General features: G+C 44.1%; 1 protein-coding gene across 1 annotated transcript; it reads left to right on the top strand.

The window, feature by feature from the left end:
* Positions 1 to 17,735: 17,735 nt before the first annotated feature.
* Positions 17,736 to 20,359, top strand: LOC136453410 (probable RNA methyltransferase At5g51130). Its single transcript, XM_066453982.1, has 8 exons — positions 17,736 to 17,957; positions 18,488 to 18,602; positions 18,759 to 18,806; positions 18,912 to 19,152; positions 19,261 to 19,348; positions 19,439 to 19,504; positions 19,822 to 19,890; positions 19,978 to 20,359. Exons 1-8 carry the CDS (start codon positions 17,802 to 17,804, stop codon positions 20,068 to 20,070), a joined length of 876 nt encoding a protein of 291 aa, XP_066310079.1. The 5' UTR covers positions 17,736 to 17,801; the 3' UTR covers positions 20,071 to 20,359.
* The last annotated feature ends 511 nt before the right edge of the window (positions 20,360 to 20,870 follow it).

The following is a 20,870-nucleotide window of genomic DNA, read 5'->3' as shown; positions in this document are numbered from 1 at the left end:
GGCGATGGCGATCGCCCGAAGAGGAGGGGAGGGCACGGGGGAGTAAAGGGAAAAGCGGCAGCCGGAGTAGCAAGCAGGCTAGCAGGCAGCCGGGGCGGAGTGGCGGGCCCCGCCGTTCCGTCTGCGCTGCGGCGTTGGCGCTTGGCCGGGGTGACGGTGACGGTTCCGTGCGGCTGACGGTGGTGGCCCCGACGCGCGGGGCCCGGATACAGTGGGAAAGGCGACGTGGGAACCTGGTTCTGCGGCGCGCGAATGGGGCGGCGAAGGGCGAAACCCGAGCGTGGAGCGACACCACGACACGACAGCGGTGAGAATTTTCGGTGGTGTGCTGGCGCAGCTACGCTGTGAATTTTTTTAATTTTAACATTTTTTTTTGAAAACTATTTTTAAATCTAACACGATCAGTTTTTTTTAAAACTAACATTTTTTACCGCGCCACCATGAGGGCTGACGTGGCGATGACCGAAATCGCTGACCGCTGCCTGACGGGGCAGGGCCTGCCGCGCCACTGAGCTTGGCGCGGCAGAGCCAAATAAAACCCCGCGGTCAGTCCCGCTTTTCCGAGCAGCAAGCCCGCCTGACCGTCGCGCCCACCGCTCGCCCGGCGGTACCTAGACGGTTTAATCGGAACGTGTCGTGCCGATAGTGGGAGTTATTCTAAGTAGTGCTTGACGAAAAATTGAATCGGATTGAAACGAATATTGTTTAAGGGAACTTATTTTTTGGGCTTTTTGGCCTCATATTGTAGGATCCGCGGCGACGCGACCATGGACCCCGGCTTCCTCAACCCCACGCGCAAGACGCCGGCCACCGGCGTCGAGATATGGCGGGACTGCCGGTTCCCGAACTAGTTGCTACTTAATCTCACCAGCAGTGCTGCCACGACGCATAGAAACGAATACGAAGTAAATAAATAAAGTCCGTGCGCAAGTTGACCATATAACATTTTCATTGATTTGACATAAGTTTGACATAACATAAATAAATAAACCCACAAGTTTTGGACGTCAATATTTATTTGACCTAACAAACTAAGACCCAGGAGTATAAGGATCCCTCGGACCTTTGTCTCTTCGGATTTGTTGGCAACACATTGGGAGTGTAGCCAATGTCGGTATGGTCGCGTCGACGGTGCGTACGGCTCGTACCCTGTAAGTATATGATACGCACAATTACTTATAATTCTTTATGATCGTTAGTTTAACGAGCATACGTATTTAAAGAAACTATCTTTGTTAGTACCTATGAGGCTCCTTGGGTACCAAGCGGGGCACCACCTAGCTGACACATGCCGATCTCGTCCTGCGGCCAATCGTCCCACTGGTCGTGCTGTTTGCGAAATCCCGGGGGGTCGTTGTCGTCGTCATCGTCGTCCTCGGTTACAGGGTCCTTCCCAGCGCTATGATGTGGTGGTGTACGCACCACGAAAGTGACATCTGTCATCGGCTGAGAAGAGCCGGCTGGTGTCCTCAAAGAGGCCGAACATGTGCCACCCGACCACGCCGGGAGAGACGGTTCCTCATAAGGAGTGTCCATGCAGCTTAGCTTCTGAGCTTGCTTCCTGCAGCTCTTCTTCACCTTCTGCATAAATAGACGTTAAAATTAGTACATTTTTCAAACGCATATATACTAAAGAAACATTTTCGGAACGGACAAGTTTATATTTATCTCCACAAAAGCCGTGAGAACGCCTGACCCTACCCTCTAGACTCGTGAAGCCAAAATACTACTTCGTTGGACATCCTTGACAATTGTGTCGCCTGCGTACAGAAATACGGTTGGACAGTTTTAGTACACATACTTAATTCCAAAAGGATAACAAATTGTACCATTTAAGTATCTTACCACGTATCTTTGAAGTGGGGCTCTCTGTAGTTATGTGTCCTCTCTAGTGGTAATGTCGTACACATCTTCGATGACATCTTTCTCCGAGTCCTTGTCAATCGTCTTCTGAGTGTACGGGGGCTTGATATATGTCCTCGTAGACCTATGAAGCCACTGCAGGTACTCGTCGAAGGTGTACTGGTCGTATAGAGGACCCACATGGATCAGCTGTCGTACCCTGTTCTGCCACAAATAGATGTGCGCGCTATGTGTCACGCGCCAATCCTTGGTCTTGTACCTTTTCTTATGGTCATACCTGCAACAAAATGATGTTAGTTGTACCACACACACCTCTGAATTATAGCTTTGTTATTAATTAATAACACACCCATGCAATCCTTGGTTGGTGGAGTAAAGCGGTGGTGGACAGGTTGTCCTTCTTCCAAACTGTCTGTAGACCCTGATGAGCAAGTGAATCTCGACCACATAGAAAAAAATAAGAGGGACGTCACAGCGATACTCGTCTGACTCGTCCATAGTGACATGACTGAGATAGTACTGGAGCTCCAGAGCATCTCAAGGACATCAATGCACCTAAAATTTCATAATTGAGTTAGGTTGTGATATAGTATAGATCGAACAAGATACAGATATTATAGTAAAGAGAGCGTAACCTGGTGCTGTCTCAGGACGTCGAGACCATCCATGTACTCCCTGTACTTGCGCCTCGCATTCCCTCTAACTAACTCTGATTCCGTCCAGATAAACAAAGCTGTAGGGAGTGTATCCTGCTCGTTCCATTGCTGCATTGAACATGATAATGAATTAGCCATTAATAAACTCATCATATGTAACCATATCGAAGATTATAATAAATCGAAGTACTTACCGGTAAACCAGTACTAAGTGGCCTCCCAACGGGCCATCGTTCCTAACACCAAACCTTAAGTAGGTACGAGCAACCTCCAAGGTTCGCATACCCTGAGGTGCGACGGCAGGCAATATATAGTTGTCGATACGTCCATGCCAGGACTGCGCTACCCTAGCTGTACGCCGCTATGTTTTCCCACGGCTGGCGTAGTATGTCAAGAAAGATCCAGCTGATGGTGTTGCCCGAGGCGTCTGAAAAGAGGAAAACACCAAGAAAATGCCAGAGCCACACTCGAGCGAACCTATCGATCTGAGCCTCCTCAGCCTGTGGGTCTAAGTAATCAAAGCGCTCCGTGATCCAGGACGACGAAACACCGAAAGTTTTCCTAAAATTTACCAAAAAACATGAGACCCGATGGCTGTAGGAAAGCAATGCAAGTATTAAATAGGTTTTAATTTCTCACTTATTTTTCTTGAAAGCCTCGTCATCCGGTGGAAGAAAGCCAGTAAACTGAGCCACCAGCTCCCTCCAGTGATCGTTGTCAACTATCCCTATCACTGAAAGTTCCCCCAACCGAAGGCCAAAAATAGCCTTCACATCCTGCATGGTCAAGGTCATCTCGTCACAAGGTAGGTGGAACGTGTGGATCTCAGGCCTCCACCTGTTATAAGAATAGAATGACTATTAGTTGCCTCAAATTTGTTACAAAAAAGTTTACGTACAAAGAATGCGCTTGCACCTGTTTATAGCTGCAGTAAGTAGTGCTGGGTCAAGGGGCGAAAGACCATGGTTAACAACACGGACTAGCTCGAGGAAGCCGGCACGTCGTATGTACGTCGCATAACGCTCGTCCCACTGGTGCGCTCTGGTGTACATGCGGGGTCTCAAAGTAGGCAATGCCACCTCCGCGTCGTTGTCATTTAAGATGTGTGCTTGGTGCTGGTCGTCGTACTCTACCTTAAAGATGAGGTACAACGGGTGCTGCGTGGAAGGGGCTATCCTGTTACAAATTGATAAACAAAGCGTTAGAGTGTTTAAATTAATAAAATTCAAATTAACATTATATAGCATTGCAAAATTTGAACTACCTGTTATGCAATATGAAAGCACATGTATATATTCAAAGTAAAATTAACAGATATATCACGCACTAGTAACATAAACGACTTCACTAGGAATATAAGCATTTGACGAAACTTCATGAAGTCATCAAAATCGACGTATCACGCACTAGTAAGTACCAACATTTATAAACTAGTATCTATACCCAAAATTCCTAACTAAATAACTAACTATAAACTAAATAATAAATACCTAATCAATCCTTAAACCCAAAATCATAACCTCAAACCTAAAAATTACTTACGTAAATCACAAACAAATTCACTAAACTAACTATCCTAAATCACTAACTATCATAAATCAATAACAATCATAAAACCCTAACTATCATATATTACTAATTATCCTAAATCACTAATTATTCTAAAATAATAATAATCAAAATAATATGAAATCGAAAGGGAGGTACCTCAGAAGCGGGTGGCCTTACGCGTCGGCGTTCGTGGCGCGACCGGCACGGGCGCTGCGTGGCGGGAGTGGCCGGGCGCGACCGAGCGTGGGCGTGTGCGGGCGTTGCGCGGCGGTGGGGCGCGTGCGGCTGGCGGCGGGTGGGCGTGCAGGGGTACGTGTGGGTGGGGGGCTTGCTCGCGAATTTATTCGGCTCTGTCGCGCTACGGATCAGGGCGCGGTAGGTCCTATCCCGTCAGCGGTCAGCGATTTCGGTCGCCGCCATGTCAGCCCTCTGTCGCGTCACCATGCGTGGCGCGGCACAGGCATTTGGCCACGCCAGGGCAATAGGCGCGGCCAAAAGTGTTAGTTTTAAAAAAATAACCGACCGTGTTAGAGTTAAAATTAGTTTTAAAAAGTGTTAAAATTAAAAAAATCTACGTTGTCGGATCGGAGGCGGGCCACGCCGCCGCGGCTGGCACTACGCTTCGCATCTCGCTTTCAGTCAGCTGGTGCTCCGCTGAATGCTGCGTGCTGACGGTGACGGACGAATCGGTCCGGCAAATGGGCAAAGTGGCACGTCCAGCTATGCTCAGGCCCCCGCTTCGCCGAAAAACAAGCTGAAATATTGTTCCGACTAATTTGTTATCAGAGAAAAACACAGTTTCAACTAAAAAATAAGCTAAAAAGTACATATTATAAGACAAGCGAACACTTCTTAACTGAAACACATTAGTATTGTACGGCACGTTAATTTTTGTTTATTCATCTACAGCATTACTACTGTCGTCCTGCAAGTACGGTAATAATCGTACTGTAGTCATGAACGATCTTTATGTTAGACCTTGTTTGTTTAGATTGTAAATTTTTTAATCTAGACATTGTAGTACGTTTTGTTTGTATTTGACAATTTTTATCTAATTATGGACTAACTAGGCTCAAAAGATTCGTCTCGTGATTTACAATTAAACTGTGTAATTAGTTATTTTTTTTACCTACATTTAATATTCTATGCGTGCGTCCAAAAATTGATGTGATGAAGAGAGAGTGAAAAAACTTGAAATTTGAAGATGATCTAAACAAGGCCTTAGATTGCTTTTTCATTTTATTAGGTTGCATATCTCAATTGTCTGTGGCTCCGCCGTGTTCGTCAAAAAGATAAGTTGAAAAGTATTATTTATTTATTTGTTACCAGACAACGATAAACGAACAGGGTCTACGAGACCAACCCTCAACCGATGACGTGGAATATGCACATGCACTGCCGCTCTCCGTGCCTCGTGCCTCGTGCGACGAAAAATAAAGGAAAAGCTGAAGCAGTGCTCAATGCTTCGATACTGCCTGCAGAGCCGTTCTGTATGGCCTTAGATTTTGGGTTAGGAATTAGTATTTGGTATTGTAGTATTTTTATTTGTATTTGATAATTATTGTCTAATTATGGCTTAATTAGACTTAAAAGATTCGTCTTGTAATTTACAATCAAACTGTATAATTAATTATTTTTTTATCTATATTTAATACTCCATGCATGTGTCCAAAGATCCTACTGGGTCAAGAACTAAGGGCGTCCCCGTTGTCCAATCACGAAGAGAGAGAACCAGAAAACTCATCTAGACCTCGTTTAGATTGTGAAAAAATTTCAACTCGATGAATAGTAGCATTTTCATCTTATTTGACAAATATTGTTCAATCGTAGACCAACTAGGCTCAAAAGATTCATCTCGTGATTTCGAACTAAACTGTGCAATTAGTTATTTTTTTACCTACATTTAATACTCTATACAAACGGCTAAAAATTGATATAACAAAGAGAAAGTGAAAAAATTTGGAATTTGGATGGTATACTAAGGCCTAGCTAGCTAGCGCCGACACAAGCGCTCAGCTCGCGCATGTTCCAAACTTTTCCAAGTCACTGACATGTTTCCTGCTATCTGCCTTTTTATTTTTTAATAATTTTTAGTCTCCACGGCCACTGGTGATTTAGAAAGGTCAAAATATTTATATGTATTTCTATATGTATATATAGTCTTCAAATACACATCGATTAAAACATAATATTCAATGCACTAAAATGACTTGTATAGAATATCTAAAAGTTCATAAAATGGACAAAAGTAATAGTAAATCACTTGGCACTTAACATTATTTTAAACAATTTCTTCTAATATTTCGAGATGCAAAGTCACTTATATCAACCTCCAACTAAGCACCATGAGAGATCTATTTTGGGTTACGACAAAGGCACAATCTAAATATGAGTATTCTTTCTCCTAGAGACTCATTTACAGAAATGTTTTTTTAAATCCTATTGTTGGAGAAGATAAAAAATAGGTACGAAATCCTTTAACTATAGCGCTATTCAAACGTAAAATGGGTCTTGTATTTTAAATAATGTTATCGGAGATAGTCTCGTGTAGCAAAATATCGATGCTTGGAGTGGGAGAGAGAAGGTCGAAGCATCGATTGGCACATTGCAACTTGCGATGCTCAAACGAAATATGTCGGCATCCATGCATTTTGGCTCCTCGATGCTTACTCCAATTGCATGCACGCACAGAAGAGAGGAAAGCCTGCTATCATTGTTTGTTTTTCTATTTTATGGGTCCCATATCGATGCTCACTACTGCAGCTTGCTCCATCGATGCTGAATTACTGCGGTGGTTTTTGGACAATCGATGCTTACCACAGGCCTAGGGCGGTAGCACACCCAGCGCACCCCCAGGGCCGGCCCTGCCTGCAACCTTTTTTTTTCTTACTATCAATCAATCTAACAAGGAACCTGCCTTTGTCACTGTGCAGTGGAGCAGTGAACCAGCGTACAGATCCAAATCCATCCGGGCTGCAGCTGCAGGTGCGCAATAGTCAACCCCTTCTCGACGAAGAACAGACGCGGCGACGGCAGCAGCCAGCAGAAAAGCCGATTTTTTTACATTTTAGTTATTTTTTTAAAGTTTCTTACAAATAAACCTTTAGAGGAAAGATTTCATAATATGGATTCTTAGATCGGTGTCATTGATGCTGGCGCTAAGCTAACACGTCTCAGCACTAGCGTCTCTGGCGTTGAGTTCCTGGGCTCGACACGAACGTGGAAGGTGACATGGTAGGGAGCTTAGCGCCAGTCACTCTGGCGCCGAGCTCGGCGCCGTAGATCTTATGTTGTATTATAGTTATGGTTCTTAGGAAGAAATCGGCGCCGAGCTTCGTGCCTGAGCGTTCTTTCTCTTCTTTCTTTTCCCTCTCGGGTTTTTTCTCTCCCCACTTCACCCTATCTTACGAATCGACATATTGGACTTTAAAAACTTTGATTTGATCCGTAGATCTTCGAGAGCAAGGTATCCTCGCTCCCCTCTTAGTTTTTTTCGCATCGATTCGGTATATATGAGTCGGATTTTTGAACGTAATAATCGTCGTCACTTAGGGTCTCATTCTATCCCTCAATATATGTATTATACAAACGTAGGATGATGCTAAGACGTGAAAAAGCTAGCAAACCTAGACGCATGTAGTTATATTATGGGTTTATTATTGTGCATCAAATAGGAACCCCTAGTTTAGGGTTTAATGTTAACTGCTTTCGGTTCTTAGGAAGAAATTGATTGTATTGTAGTTATGGTTCTCATTGATATTTATTTATGATGTTTTGATTTATGTTGGTTAAATTACATCTGTTTTGTTAGATGCAAGAAATATTTCAGGAGAAGTTTTGACGAAAACGGTGTCGTCCTTTACACCCTGACGCATCTAGCAAAAATACCCCCATCCCTCCTGACATCCCTGTCTCTAACTATGATTGTGATTTTCCGGCTCATGTTTTTCAATTGAAACATCCGGACAAGCGGCACGTTGCTTCTACACATACAGTCGTTTTAATATAAAAAATTATTTCCACTATCATTTTTCTTTATTTGTATAAGTATGGTACTAATATTTTGTTGGAATCTCGTTGTGTAGGACTATGAGAGGTGCTTTTTCTTTTAGTGGATCGACGGTTGAAAGGTCATAATGGCTAGAGGGGGGTGAATAGCCTAATAAAAATTTCTACAACAACACTTAATAAAAAGGTTAGACAATTATGAGGCGAAGCAAGTATTACGCTAGCCTACTCAAAATACAAGCCACCTACCATAATTCTAGTTTAGATAGTATCTATTCATATAATAGCTATGACACTACCCTATGTTAGTGTGCTCTCAAAGCCTAACTAAAGAGCCACACCAACCAACCAAGCAAACTCTCACAACTAGCTACACTAAAATGCTTGACAACTAGTTTATGGTAATATAAAGAGAGTGATCAAGAAGGTTATACCGCCGTGTAGATAAAGGAGCCAATCAATCACAAGAATGAATAACAATAAAGACCAATCACCTCGAAATCAATGATGAACACAATAATTTTTTACTGAGGTTCACTTGCTTGCCGGCAAGCTAGTCCTCGTTATGGCGATTCACTCACTTGGAGGTTCACGCGCTAATTGGCTTCACACGCCAAACCCTCAATAGGGTGCCATACAACCAACACAAGATGAGGATCACATAAGCCACGAGCAATCCACTAGAGTACCTTTTGGCTCTCCGCCAGGGAAAGGTCAAGAACCCCTCACAATCACCACGATTAGAGCCGGAGACAATCACCAACCTCCCCTCGACGATCCTCGTTGCTTCAAACCGTCTAGGTGGCGGCAACCACCAAGAGTAACAAGCGAATCCCGCAGCAAAACACGAACACCAAGTGTCTCTAGATGTAAACACTCAAGCAATGCACTTAGATTCTCTCCCAATCTCACAAAGATGATAAATCAATGATGAAGATGAGTGGAAGGACTTTAGCTAAGCTCATAAGGTTGCTATGTCAATGCAAATGGCCAATAGAGTGAGCTTGAGCTGGCTATGGGGCTTAAATAGAAGTCCCCATGAAATAGAGCCGTTATACCCCTTCACTGGGCACAACACGGGGTGACCGGACACTGGACCTCAGCGTTCAGTCACGCGATGCATGCCACGTGTCCCCTCTCTTCAAATGTTGATCGCTCGATCTCAACGGTCAAGTGATGACCGGACGCAGCAGCTCAAAGTGACTAGACGCTGAACCCTAGTGTTTGGTCGTTTTTAATAAGGTTCCAAAAACAAATTTCTTCGACTAGACGCGTCCGATCATGCTTGACCAGACACAGCCAACGTTCGATCACTCGGCGACTCCTCTGTGCGCGACCATGTCAGTGTGACCAGACGCAGCCAGCCAGCGTCCGGTCACTCCGTGTTGTGCTCAGTGAAGGGGTACAATGGCTCTATTTCGTGGGGGGGCTTCTATTTAAGCCCCATAGCCGGCTCAAGCTTATACTCTTGGTCATTTGTATTGACATAACAACCTTGTGAGCTTAGCCAAAGCCCTTCCATCCATCTCCTTCATTGATTCATCATTTTTGTGAGATTGGGAGAGAATAAAAGTGCATTGCTTGAGTGTTTGCATCTAGAGGCACTTGGTGTTTGTGTTTTGCTGTGGGATTCACTTGTTACTCTTGGTGGTTGCCGCCACCTAGATGGCTTAGAGCAGCGAGGATCATCGAGCGGAGAGTGATGATTGTCTTCAGCTCTGATTGTGGTGATTGTGAGGGGTTCTTGACCTTTCCCCGGTAGAGAGTCAAAAGATACTCTAGTGGATTGCTCGTGACTTGTGTGATCCTCATCTTGTGTTGGTTGTGCGGCACTCTATTGAGGGTTTGGCGTATGATGCCAATTAGCTCGTGAACCTCTAAGTGAGTGAATCGCCATAACGAGGACTAGCTTGCCGGCAAGCAAGTGGACCTCTGTAAAAAATTATTGTGTTCATTATTTGATTCCAAGGTGATTGGTCTTCATTATTATTCATTCATGTGATTGATTGGCTCCTTCTTCGACATAGCAGTATAAACAAATTGCTCACTCTCTTTATATTACCATAAACTAGTTGTCAACCTCTTTAGTGTAGCTAGTTATGAGAGCTTATTAGTTTGGTTAGTGTGGCTCTTTAGTTAGCTTTTGAAAACACACTAACTTAGTATAGTGTCATAGCTATTGTGTGGATAGAAACTACATAAACTAGAATTGTGGTAGGTGGCTTGCATTTTTAGTAGGTTAGCGCAACACTTGCTTCACCTCATAATTATCTAACCGGTTTGTTAAGTATTGTTGTAGAAAATTTTAATAGGCTATTTACCTTCCTCTAGCCATTAGGATCTTTCAGTGTCTAGCTCGTTTGTGAACTCAATGTACGCCCGGTCTAACCTCGCATATGGAACCCTAACCTAGTCCCAAAGGTATGCCCACATCCACTGTCGATTTGGAGGCCGACCTTGGAACCACTCACGACGAGCCAGAACCTCTAGACGACCAACTGGAAGATGAGCCCACATCCATAGCTGTAATAGGTACACGCATCCACCAAGTGACGTGTTGGATGAAGACCGACGACACCCCTCACACAACTGCCGATATAGAAAACACAAGACTACAGAGCCCCAGCTGTAGTGACCCGCCTGGTCCCAGTCACTGAGGTAGTGGATCCACATCTAGGACACACTATCACCCATGGCATCAGGGAAGAGAATGCAGGCAAATATGTGTAGGATCCACACCCTACAGTAGTACCCAACTGTCTCCTGATATGCCTCCTTGAGGAACTGTGTGAACTCTTCTCGTAGCTAGGAGATGGGAACTCTAGAAGTGTGAGCCCCTTGCTCATCAAGCTCACACCCAAGAAAGATCTCCACTCGTACTCTCTAGCCCTCTGACCTATACTGTCTAATGACTGGGTTGCCATGAATCCTTAGGCCTAGCATCTTCTGACAATCTTAGAGCATGACTGTCATCTTCCTGAAAGATAGGTGAAAGCTGTTAGTCTCCGTCCGCCACCTATATTTAAGACAAAGCAAGATTACTTGTCAAAAAGTCAATCGTATAAACAAATGGCCATGAATGGAGGCAATGATTTAATTTAGTACCTGTCAACCAACGTAGTTATGGCCACTGAGTTAAACTTGGGCAACCCACGACGAACCTGAAAAGAGATGACATCCAGGCCAGCTCTTTGTAGGAAAAGAGTATATCTGTCGTCGTACCATATGTCCAAAAACTCATTGTGGGTTCTAGGACAAAGGAGCGGAAGGTCCTGCATCGAATAAAATATAGTCTCCTGTTACTTTACGAACATATGTACGCTTACCAAATTTCGAACAAAACTTATAGGTTATTACCTGCCCAGCGCTGTGAGACATCCTCGGTGGGTCACCTCGTATGTCGGGTCAAGCAGGTGGAATTACGCCATCCTAGAAAAAAATGAATGAATTAGAATTTCAATATACAATGAATTATGAACTTAGAAATGTATAAGTAATTGACACAAATACAAGCATAAATTAAGACATGCATAATTAATTAAATAAATACGACAAATATAAAATAATAAAATCAACCAATAGTCACACCTCATAAATCTGTCAATGGCAACTTCGTGAATTATGGCCAAGTCTACCGCACTTGCTGCACTCGTACTGCTCGGGGTCAGTAACAAATAGAGTTCCTCTTCCACGTCTTGTTCTTCTGGGTATCTGATCCATAACCATCCTATGCCTCGTCCTCTGCCTTGATCCATGCTTATTCCAACGGTAAGTTGGATCCATAATGTACTTTAGCCCATCATATGGAGGCCACTCTCTAGGGTCCCGGAAAGGCACAAAGCGAGGGCTCTATGTGTGCATAAGCGTGTTGACACTGAACTCATGAGGTATTCTCCTCTCGATATTATAGTTGCGATGTCTAGCTACTACCACCAAATGAGAACATAGAAAGTGGTACTGCCTTGGTTTACCATAAGTACATTTGAAATCTTAGAGGACAACCACATGTATCCTCGACTCTCGGACTTCACCATCGGACATTGTACCGCCCCTATGCTCGACCTGATAAGTCCCTGTGGCATGGTCAAAGCATATAACCTCATGTGTGATAGCCCTCTCTCTTGCCTTCTCTAGGTGTGCCTTTGGTTTCGGAGTTCATATCTCTCCATCACTCCGCAACTGTAATGCATGGCGCGTGTCTATCGTTGAACCAGGCAACAAGCTTACAGAAGGTGAATTGAATGATTGCATTCAAGGGCATACCACGTATCCCCAATAGCAACTTATTGAATGACTCTGCCATGTTGCTGCATTGAAACTCATACCTCCATCCACCAGCGTCGTGAGCTCTCGTCTATTTCTCCAAATCCCTCATCAAACCTATGAGCCATTGTCTACCTTCTGCATTTGATGCGGTTCTAACCTGCTCCAACTTTTCCTAAAAGTACTTATCCTCAAGCTGTCGAGTAGCCTCCTAGAATAGATCAAAGTTACCTTTCACACCATCCTTTCGGAGTAGATTCTCGGCAAGGTGCCGAGTACACCAACGATGGTGCAAAGGTACATACCCCTCTACCTGCTCTAGTATGGCATTAAGTATGCACTGGTGCCTATCAGATATGACGCCAATCTCCCTGCCAGGCCCAACCACGTATATCTGGACTAGCCTCAAGAACCATCCACAACTATCATTGTTCTCTTTCTTAACCAGAGCAAATGCCAAATGAACCAATTTGTTGTTCGCATCATATGATATGGCTATAAGAAGTGTGTCTTGGTATTTACTAATCAAGAACATACCATCAATGGAGAAGACGGGACGACAGTGCCTAAGGCCTCAACACACTGAGGGAAGCACCAGAAAACATGGAAGAATATCTACCTCCCATCCTTTCATGCATTTGGTTTTGGGATGTACTCATAATGCATGTCTGGATTCATCACTTTGATTGCATCGAAAAGAATTAGCAGCTGCTTATACCCATCCTCACAGCCCTCATATATCATCTTCCATGCTCGCTGCTTAGCCCTCCATGCTTTACCATAAGTTATCATATAACCTTCATACAACACCTCAACGGTCCTAATAATTGTACTCACCTTCATGTTGGATTCTCCCTGCAAAATTCCCATCAACCGTTTGGCAATGAGGGTAGATGTCAACTACCGATGCCTTAGTGTCAGCTCATGGTCAGCACAATTGTGTGGCCCGACAACTTTTGTGATCTTCTATTTTCTGGTGACCTGTTACTTCCTTGCACAAACCCTCCATGGACAGCGTTTCTTGTCACACACAACTATGTAACAGCGCTCCGTATATGAATGCAATATCTTGTAAGGTCTCTTTTGTATCACTGTAAAAGCCTACAACCGCCTCTTCAAAGCAGGGAGGTCATTGAATACTCTCCTATTCTCAATTACCATGTTAGGACCGACCTCAGAAGCTTCTAGGAGCTCATCATCATGTCCTTCTAAAAATGTCTGATCGGAATGAGCAAGATCGCTGAACTCGTGAACTCTAGGATCACGGTGGTCAGAAAAGATACGCCTCATCATCTCAACATCACTCTAGGATCACGTCGGTGATTGTTCATGGCCATCTCCGGTGATTGTGAGGGGATTTGTATCTTCCTCGACGGAGCGCCGAAAGGTAACTCTAGTGGATTGCTCGTGTCATTGAGTTACCTCACTTATGGGTAGGTTCTTGCGGTGTCCAAATTGTGTAGATGAGGTTTGTGCAACACCTCTTAGCCACGGGACTACCAAGTGTTGGTCGACACAACGGGAACGTAGCCTGTTGGCAAGCACGTGAACTTTAGGAGAAAATTGGTTGTCTCTTGCCATTTGGTATTCTCCCGGTGATTGATTTAATATTCACCTTGTGATTGGTCTACTCCTCTATACAGCGGTATAATCACCCTACTCATTCATTTATATTCTTGCAAATTAGTTATAGCAAGCTCTTTAGTGTAATTAGAATTGAGAGCTTGCTTTGTTATTTTAAGTTTATCTAGTGGAGCTCTTTAGAGTAGCAAAATTGAGAGCTCTTAGTGAGTAGTAACATTGCAATGTGTGTGTCTAGTAATCATTGCAATTAGAATTATTGGATAGATGGCTTGCAACCCTTGTAGAGCTAGAGCAAGTTTGCATTTTGCTATTTGTCATACTAATCAAAGCGCTCTAGTTTATTTATAGATTTTTAAATAGGCTATTCATCCCCCTCTAGCTATATTAGGACCTTTCAGGATCTCATGAGGAGGATCTGCCACAGAAACATGAGTCTGACAACTATCTCCAACTACCGCATTGGGGGCAGATTGAGCATCAGAAACCGTAGGTGCAATCTCCACATGCATATAAGGTTCCGAAATAGGAGGGTCGATGTGTGCCTACTGATCCCTTGCTAGGGAAAATCCATGAGGGATGAGATCAACTAACACCCGATGCACAACCACGTCCAAACATTATAGCTGGCTCTTCATAGCCGATCTCACATAGTTCTCCCACTGATCCGCACAACCAATTGAGATAATTCGCCTAAAGATGTTGGGAGGAGAATCTAGGTGCAATACACCATCAACTGCAATGACATTATCTCCAAGGCAATGCAGCTCCTTCCGAGCCCTTGCAACCATCTCACTAAATAAAGGTCTATCATTGAATAGCATAGGCATGCTTTGCATGTCAACAAACTCAACATATTCATAGCGATCGCTTTTAACGGTGCCTCCATGATATATGGTCATTAGGTTGTCCATCTAGTTCAAACACGTAACGAAACGCATGTCCTTTAGTCTAAATTCGACGATAGATAGTACCTAACAAGTACTTTCTAACTACAAACTAAATAAATAAGATAATAACTACGTATATATATAGTGTACTCACTAAATAGCTAGATTATATTTAGTTAACTAAATATATAACTACATATCTAAGTAGCTATCTAACTATATCTATGTACCTATGTATCTATGTTTCTATCTATCTACATATATATCTCACCAGATCACTAACAAAATCAACTACCTGAGTCATCATATTAACTAGTAAATAACAAATGCCAACTAAGTAGGTACATTGCATATTCATAATTTTTACCTTTCCAACGACTGATCCGCGGACGTCGACGGAGTCACAGCGGACGATGGGCGTGGGTCAGGCCGACGATCCGAGCCGACGATAGCACGACCGACCGCTGCAGGTGACGGGGGCGGCGGTGACGCGACTGACGATAGCGGCGGCGAGCGTGGGATGCCCGGGGCTCCGTGAGGCGAGTCTAGATCGACGGGTGTGGGAGGCACGGCGGCCGCGGCCGAGGCCGGCAGTGGAAAGCGGCAAGGCGGGGTGAGGCCAAGGCGAGGAGAGGGCGTGGCATGGGCGGCCAGCCGCGGGGCGCTGCACGCCTGCACGCTTAGTAAGGATGGCAACGGGTCGGGTTCGGATCGGGTGGAGTCTCCGTGCACCCGAAATCGAAACCCGAATCCGCCCCGAAAACCGATTCGGGTGGAAATCCATCACCAAAACCAAACCCGCGGATACCCAAAACCCGAACGGATACCAAAAACTCGAATGGATACCCAAAACCCGCGGATATATATACACATATTCACATGTATAAACAAGAGGCAACAAATAATAAATATTTTCATGAGTCAACTTTAAATAAATTTAATAATCTAAGTAAACAAATTATTATTAGTATATTATAAAACATGAGTTTTAATTCAAAATGATTTATTTCGGATATCCATTGGATATCCACGGGTGGAAAACCAAACCCGATTGGTTTCGGGGCCCCGAACCAAAAAACAGTGGGTGAAAAACCATCCCCAAACCCGAATCCGCAGAACCCGAAACACACGGATATCTACCATAAACCCGATCCGTTGCCATCCTTAACGCTTAGGCGAGGCGGCCGCGGGGCGCGACGCGGGGTGGGGGGCGGCGGGGGGCGGCGCGGCCATAGGGCGCGGGTCGTCCGCGGTGGCGCGGTGCGGGGAGGCCTCGGGGCGGCCGCTGTGGCGCTCGGCGGGCTCGGGGCACGGGCGCGGGCGCGGGGGTGGGCGCGACGCGGCGCAGGTGAGGGCGGCCGGTGGAGGCGCGGGCGGCGAAGCCCAGCTCTGCTCTGGTAGGGCGAGAGAGGGAGATGAAGAGAGGGGCGGGCCCATAGGTAATAAAAGGCTCGACGTCAGTCACTCTGGCGCCGAGCTCGACGCCGTAGATCTTGGCGCTGAGCTCCCTGCCATGTCACCTTCCACGTTCGTGTCGAGCCTAGGAGCTCGGCGCTAGGGACGCTATCGTCGAAACGTGTTAGCTCGGCGCCAGCATTAATGACGCCGAGCTAAAGGTCCATATTCTGAAATCTTTTTTCCAGAGGTTTATTTGTGAGAATTTGTGAGAAACTAAAAAAAGTCTAAAATGTAAAAAATTCGAAAAAGCACCGTTGATTATTCCCTTGTATTTCTGAACACGTCGATGCCAACTATTCAAGCAAGAGCACAACACTGTTTCATGCATGTTGGTCTCCTCAGTACATGTGTGCACGCAACGCAAGTACGCAGTGTCGCAGTTTGGCATGCTATGCAACAGAACAAACCACGCGTGGTTCTCTTCTTGAACACAAAAGACCTTTGGGAGTCAACAGTCGAGAGTGGGTACTGCGTGCCGTGCTGAAGAAATGAGTTGCCATACTGACATCATGGGAGTCATCGTATCATATTAAGCGCGGGATGTTGTCTAGTTTATATAATGGTCTCGTTTGTTAGTCTAAAACTTGGCTGAAACTGATTGAAAATACTGTTCCGACTGAATTGTTGTGAGAAAAAAATATTGTTGTAGCTGAAAAAAGAAGACAAACAAACCAAATATGAGATAAGCCGAACAGAGCCGATGTTGATAAGACAGAATAGTTCCTAGCTCCATTCCAAGCTAACCGAATTGACCCTATCAGATTTTTTAACTGAAAAAAGAAACTTTTTTGAAAACCACGTCTAACCCGGACATAGAGGTAATTTAATCGGTTTTGGGAGCTCAAAGTTAAATTGTCAAATTTTAAAGTTTGAAGAGGAATAATTCATCGGGAAGATAAAACATAATATTCCAGTCTCGGCCAGGTCCGCCACGACCCAAACCACCCTGCACCGCCACTGACCTGGTTCCTGGCCCTTTGCGCCGCAACGCAAAACCCCGCGAGGGTTTCCACCGTCGTCGTTCCTCTCCCCTCGTTTCAGGGCTGTTTAGTTCTCAAAAATTTTTGCGCAGTTAAATCTTGCGGCACATACATGAAGTATTAAATATAGACGAAAAAACTAATTACACAGTTGGATGAAAAATCACGAGACGAAACTTTCAAACCTAATTAGTCCATAATTAAATACTAATTACCAAATACAAACGAAAGTGCATGAAAACCCAAAAAAATTTTGATCTAAACGCGCCCTCAATTCGAACAGCAAAAACCCCTTTATAGTGGCGAAACTCTCGCAAACGGCCAGAGCGTGGCTGCGGCGACGAGGGACGCCGCCGCCGCCGCCAGGTGCTGAGGCCTTAGTTGGTCTCTTCGCCGGCGATGAGCACCCACCAGGTACTTCCACCCCTTCTCTTCCCTTCCCTTCAAGCTGAGCACCGAAACCCTAACCTAAAGCTATTAGCTAGTATTTGACAAGCCACACCAAACTTCGACGTTTTTGCAAAAAATATTGGGTGTACAGGTGTACACCCATGTCCCTTTATTGGATCCGCCCCTGGAAGCGGAGCAGCGAACAGGGAGAGGGAGGCCAGGGAGGCGCAGGTAGCATCGGCGGCGGCGGCTGGCAGAAGCGGAAGAAGAAGGAGGTCTTCATCTACGGCAACTACAAGAACTACTACGGCTACCGGGTGAGCACGAAACCGCTTCCGTTTGTGCTTTTCCCTGGAACTGCTACTTTCCAATCAGTGTTCACGCGCGGTCGCCAGCTGTTCGACGATATGCCTCACAGTAGGTTCAGGTGTTCGTGGGGTTTGGGTATTTCGGTTCAATTGGGTTGTTTTGGATTGACCCATGACCCAGAGAAAGTTAAACTTACATCCCTAAGTGCATGACTAGAGATGGTTCACGGGGATGAAAGCACTGGTACTGGCCTGTGGACTGAGTGTTGTTGGCCGGACTACTGTGCAGGGATGAGTAGATGAGCTCTTTTACATGTACCTCCTGACCTCAGATTTTCCAATATTTATTCCGTATAATAGCATTAGCATGCCTAATGACTAGTAGGCACGGATGAGTAGATGGAGCTCTTTTACATGTAACTTCTAACCTCAGATTTTCCAATATTTTATTCCGTAATAGAATGCCTAAATGCTATTAGGGTGGGAGGGGATTTAACATTTTCCAGCTGATATAAGTTATAACTTCAATAATTCTACAGATTGACCGTAATGTTGGTGAAGATCCTCGCCTCGAGGCGTTCAAGAAGCAGTGGTTTGAAAACAAGGATTGTCTCGATATTGGATGCAACCAGGGTTTGGTAACGGTTGGCTTAGGTAACCTTTTGATTTTGGGGTATAAACTCTTGATTTCATTCGCTACATTCTTATATAGCATGCTTATAGGTGCTATGTAGTTCTTGTCGACAAATGTCTCAATCCCCATGATGAGGTCATTAGGTTTCTCACGTTTGTTTTCTTAATCTTGTGCAGCCATGAAATTTAATCGTCGAAGCATTCTTGGAGTTGATATTGATTCAGGTTTTTAATCCCCCCTAATAAACTCCTGTTGTGTGTCGAATCTCCTCTCATGTTCTGTTGTTGAATATTACTTGAATCGAATTCATTTTTATCTTTCCCTGTTAGGTTTGATCGAGACTGCTAAGTGGAACCTACGAAGGATAATGCGGCAGGATAAGGTGGCTACAAAAAACGTGAAAGCTCAGGAATTGTCAGATTCTCCTTCTCAGAGCTCTCCAGGAGAAGTGGCATCTGAGTTATCAAATGGGAACTGGCACCAAGATCTTTTTAAAATTGTCTCTTTTCGACGTGAAAATTTTGTAGAGAGTATGGATGGATGTTCAGAACAGTATGACACCATACTCTGGTAAGTTACAGATTAACGATAGTGATCTCTCAAGAATTGAAGTTTTCTTTGTACTGTTCTTTCCCACAGTGGCACTAGCTTATTTTTTAAAATTTTTTTATGATGTAGTTTGAGTGTGACAAAATGGATCCACCTGAACTGGGGTGATGATGGCCTAGTTACTTTGTTCGTGAAGATCTGGAGGCTTCTTAGACCGGTATATATGCCTCTCTATTTGCTGGTCTTCTAAATTGCACATAGACGGTAAGAGGAAAATTACATATTTTTCCCATATGTAATTTTTCAGGGAGGTGTTTTTATCATGGAGCCTCAACCATGGAGTTCATATAAGAATAACAGATTAGTTTCAGAGGTTGGTTCTTTTTGTTCAGATTATGTGACCAGCTAACCCTTGATATTTTTCTTTACACTGCATTGAAATGGGTAATGTTAGTTGTTTCTTAGAAGGAAGTTGTTTTTGTGAAAATCTTGCTGCACTTTCCATTAATTAGGCTAAATGTGACTCTTGACAAGCCTATGTTCTTAGCTGCTGCACTCTTGATCCTAACCTCAAGTGAACATACCATAAATGATCAAAATCCTCTGCCAAATTTAATACAAATTCTTGATTCTTTCATGTTGTAGACCTTTAAATTTCCCTGAGCGTGATAATCCTGCAATTCTTTTCAGGTTGCCAAAGAGAACTTCAACACCATCTGTATGTACCCAGAGACATTTCGGGAAATTCTTCTAGACAAGGTATTTTATTTTGGCTGCCAACTCAAAGTTTTGTTCTTGACCCTTTCAGCAGAATTTCAGTAAACAATGTGGTGTTTGTGCTGCCAGATTGGATTTAGGTCGGTAGAGTTGATTGCGGACAGATTGGTGGGTACCGTCAGTGGTTTCAACCGCCCAATAGAAGTTTACCACAAATTATGAAACTGGGTCAAGGATTGTGACATCCCTGCCCAAGTGCACACTCCCTGACCAAATGATCGTGTTGAGCTTTGAAATGCTCGCTGACTGACTGGGTACAAGTACAACAATGAAGGCCTTGCATTTGCAAAAGAGAGTATCAGATGTCAAAGGATCAAGATGGAAGAGTGGTGGTAGGATGTGTTGTCTAGATGGAAGTGTTGGGAATTTTGTCAATGGTTTTGTTCTTGTATAAAAATGGATAATGGACACCGTACCCTGAAAGGGAAAAAGAGGCTTCCATGAATATCAATTTTGCCTGCTATGAACATCATGATTGCTCTTGCATATTGTTTGCTGCGTATATATGATCATGATTTTAGGGAATCAACCCCAATCAGCATAGCTAAATAGTAAATACCAACAAGCATTTTACAGCATTCGGATGACAAAGCATCTCGAGTTAAGCAAACTTCCAAAAGAACACGTAATCCCACGCTCCCAGCTACAAAACAGAAACTAAACTAAAGACCGATCACACAGAGTTCTTGAAGCCCATCCATCTTGGACAGATCCAACCCTCCCAACTTGCATCTGAGGTCCAGTTTAGTTCTCTCCCAAAATGCCAAATTTTTCAAGATTCTTCGTCACATCGAATCTTTGGACGCATGCATGAAGTATTAAATATAAATAAAAATAAAACTAATTACACAGTTTAGACAAAATCCACGAGACGAATCTTTAAAGCCTAATTAGACTATGATTGAGCACTAATTGCCAAATAACAACGAAACTGCTACAGTATTATTTTGCCAAAAATTTTA

The sequence above is a fragment of the Miscanthus floridulus genome, chromosome 5 (genome assembly GCF_019320115.1).
Source record: "Miscanthus floridulus cultivar M001 chromosome 5, ASM1932011v1, whole genome shotgun sequence".
NCBI classification, from domain to species: domain Eukaryota; kingdom Viridiplantae; phylum Streptophyta; class Magnoliopsida; order Poales; family Poaceae; genus Miscanthus; species Miscanthus floridulus.
This window is presented reverse-complemented; position numbering and strand designations above follow the sequence as displayed.

Excerpts from the sequence above, each read along its gene's own strand:
- LOC136453410 (XM_066453982.1), top strand. The coding sequence starts at position 17,802 with ATGTCCCTTTATTGGATCCGCCCCTGGAAGCGGAGCAGCGAACAGGGA. Across the intron at positions 18,603-18,758 it reads TTTGGTAACGGTTGGCTTAG|CCATGAAATTTAATCGTCGA; the intron begins GTAACCTTTTGA and ends AATCTTGTGCAG. Across the intron at positions 19,505-19,821 it reads ATAACAGATTAGTTTCAGAG|GTTGCCAAAGAGAACTTCAA; the intron begins GTTGGTTCTTTT and ends AATTCTTTTCAG.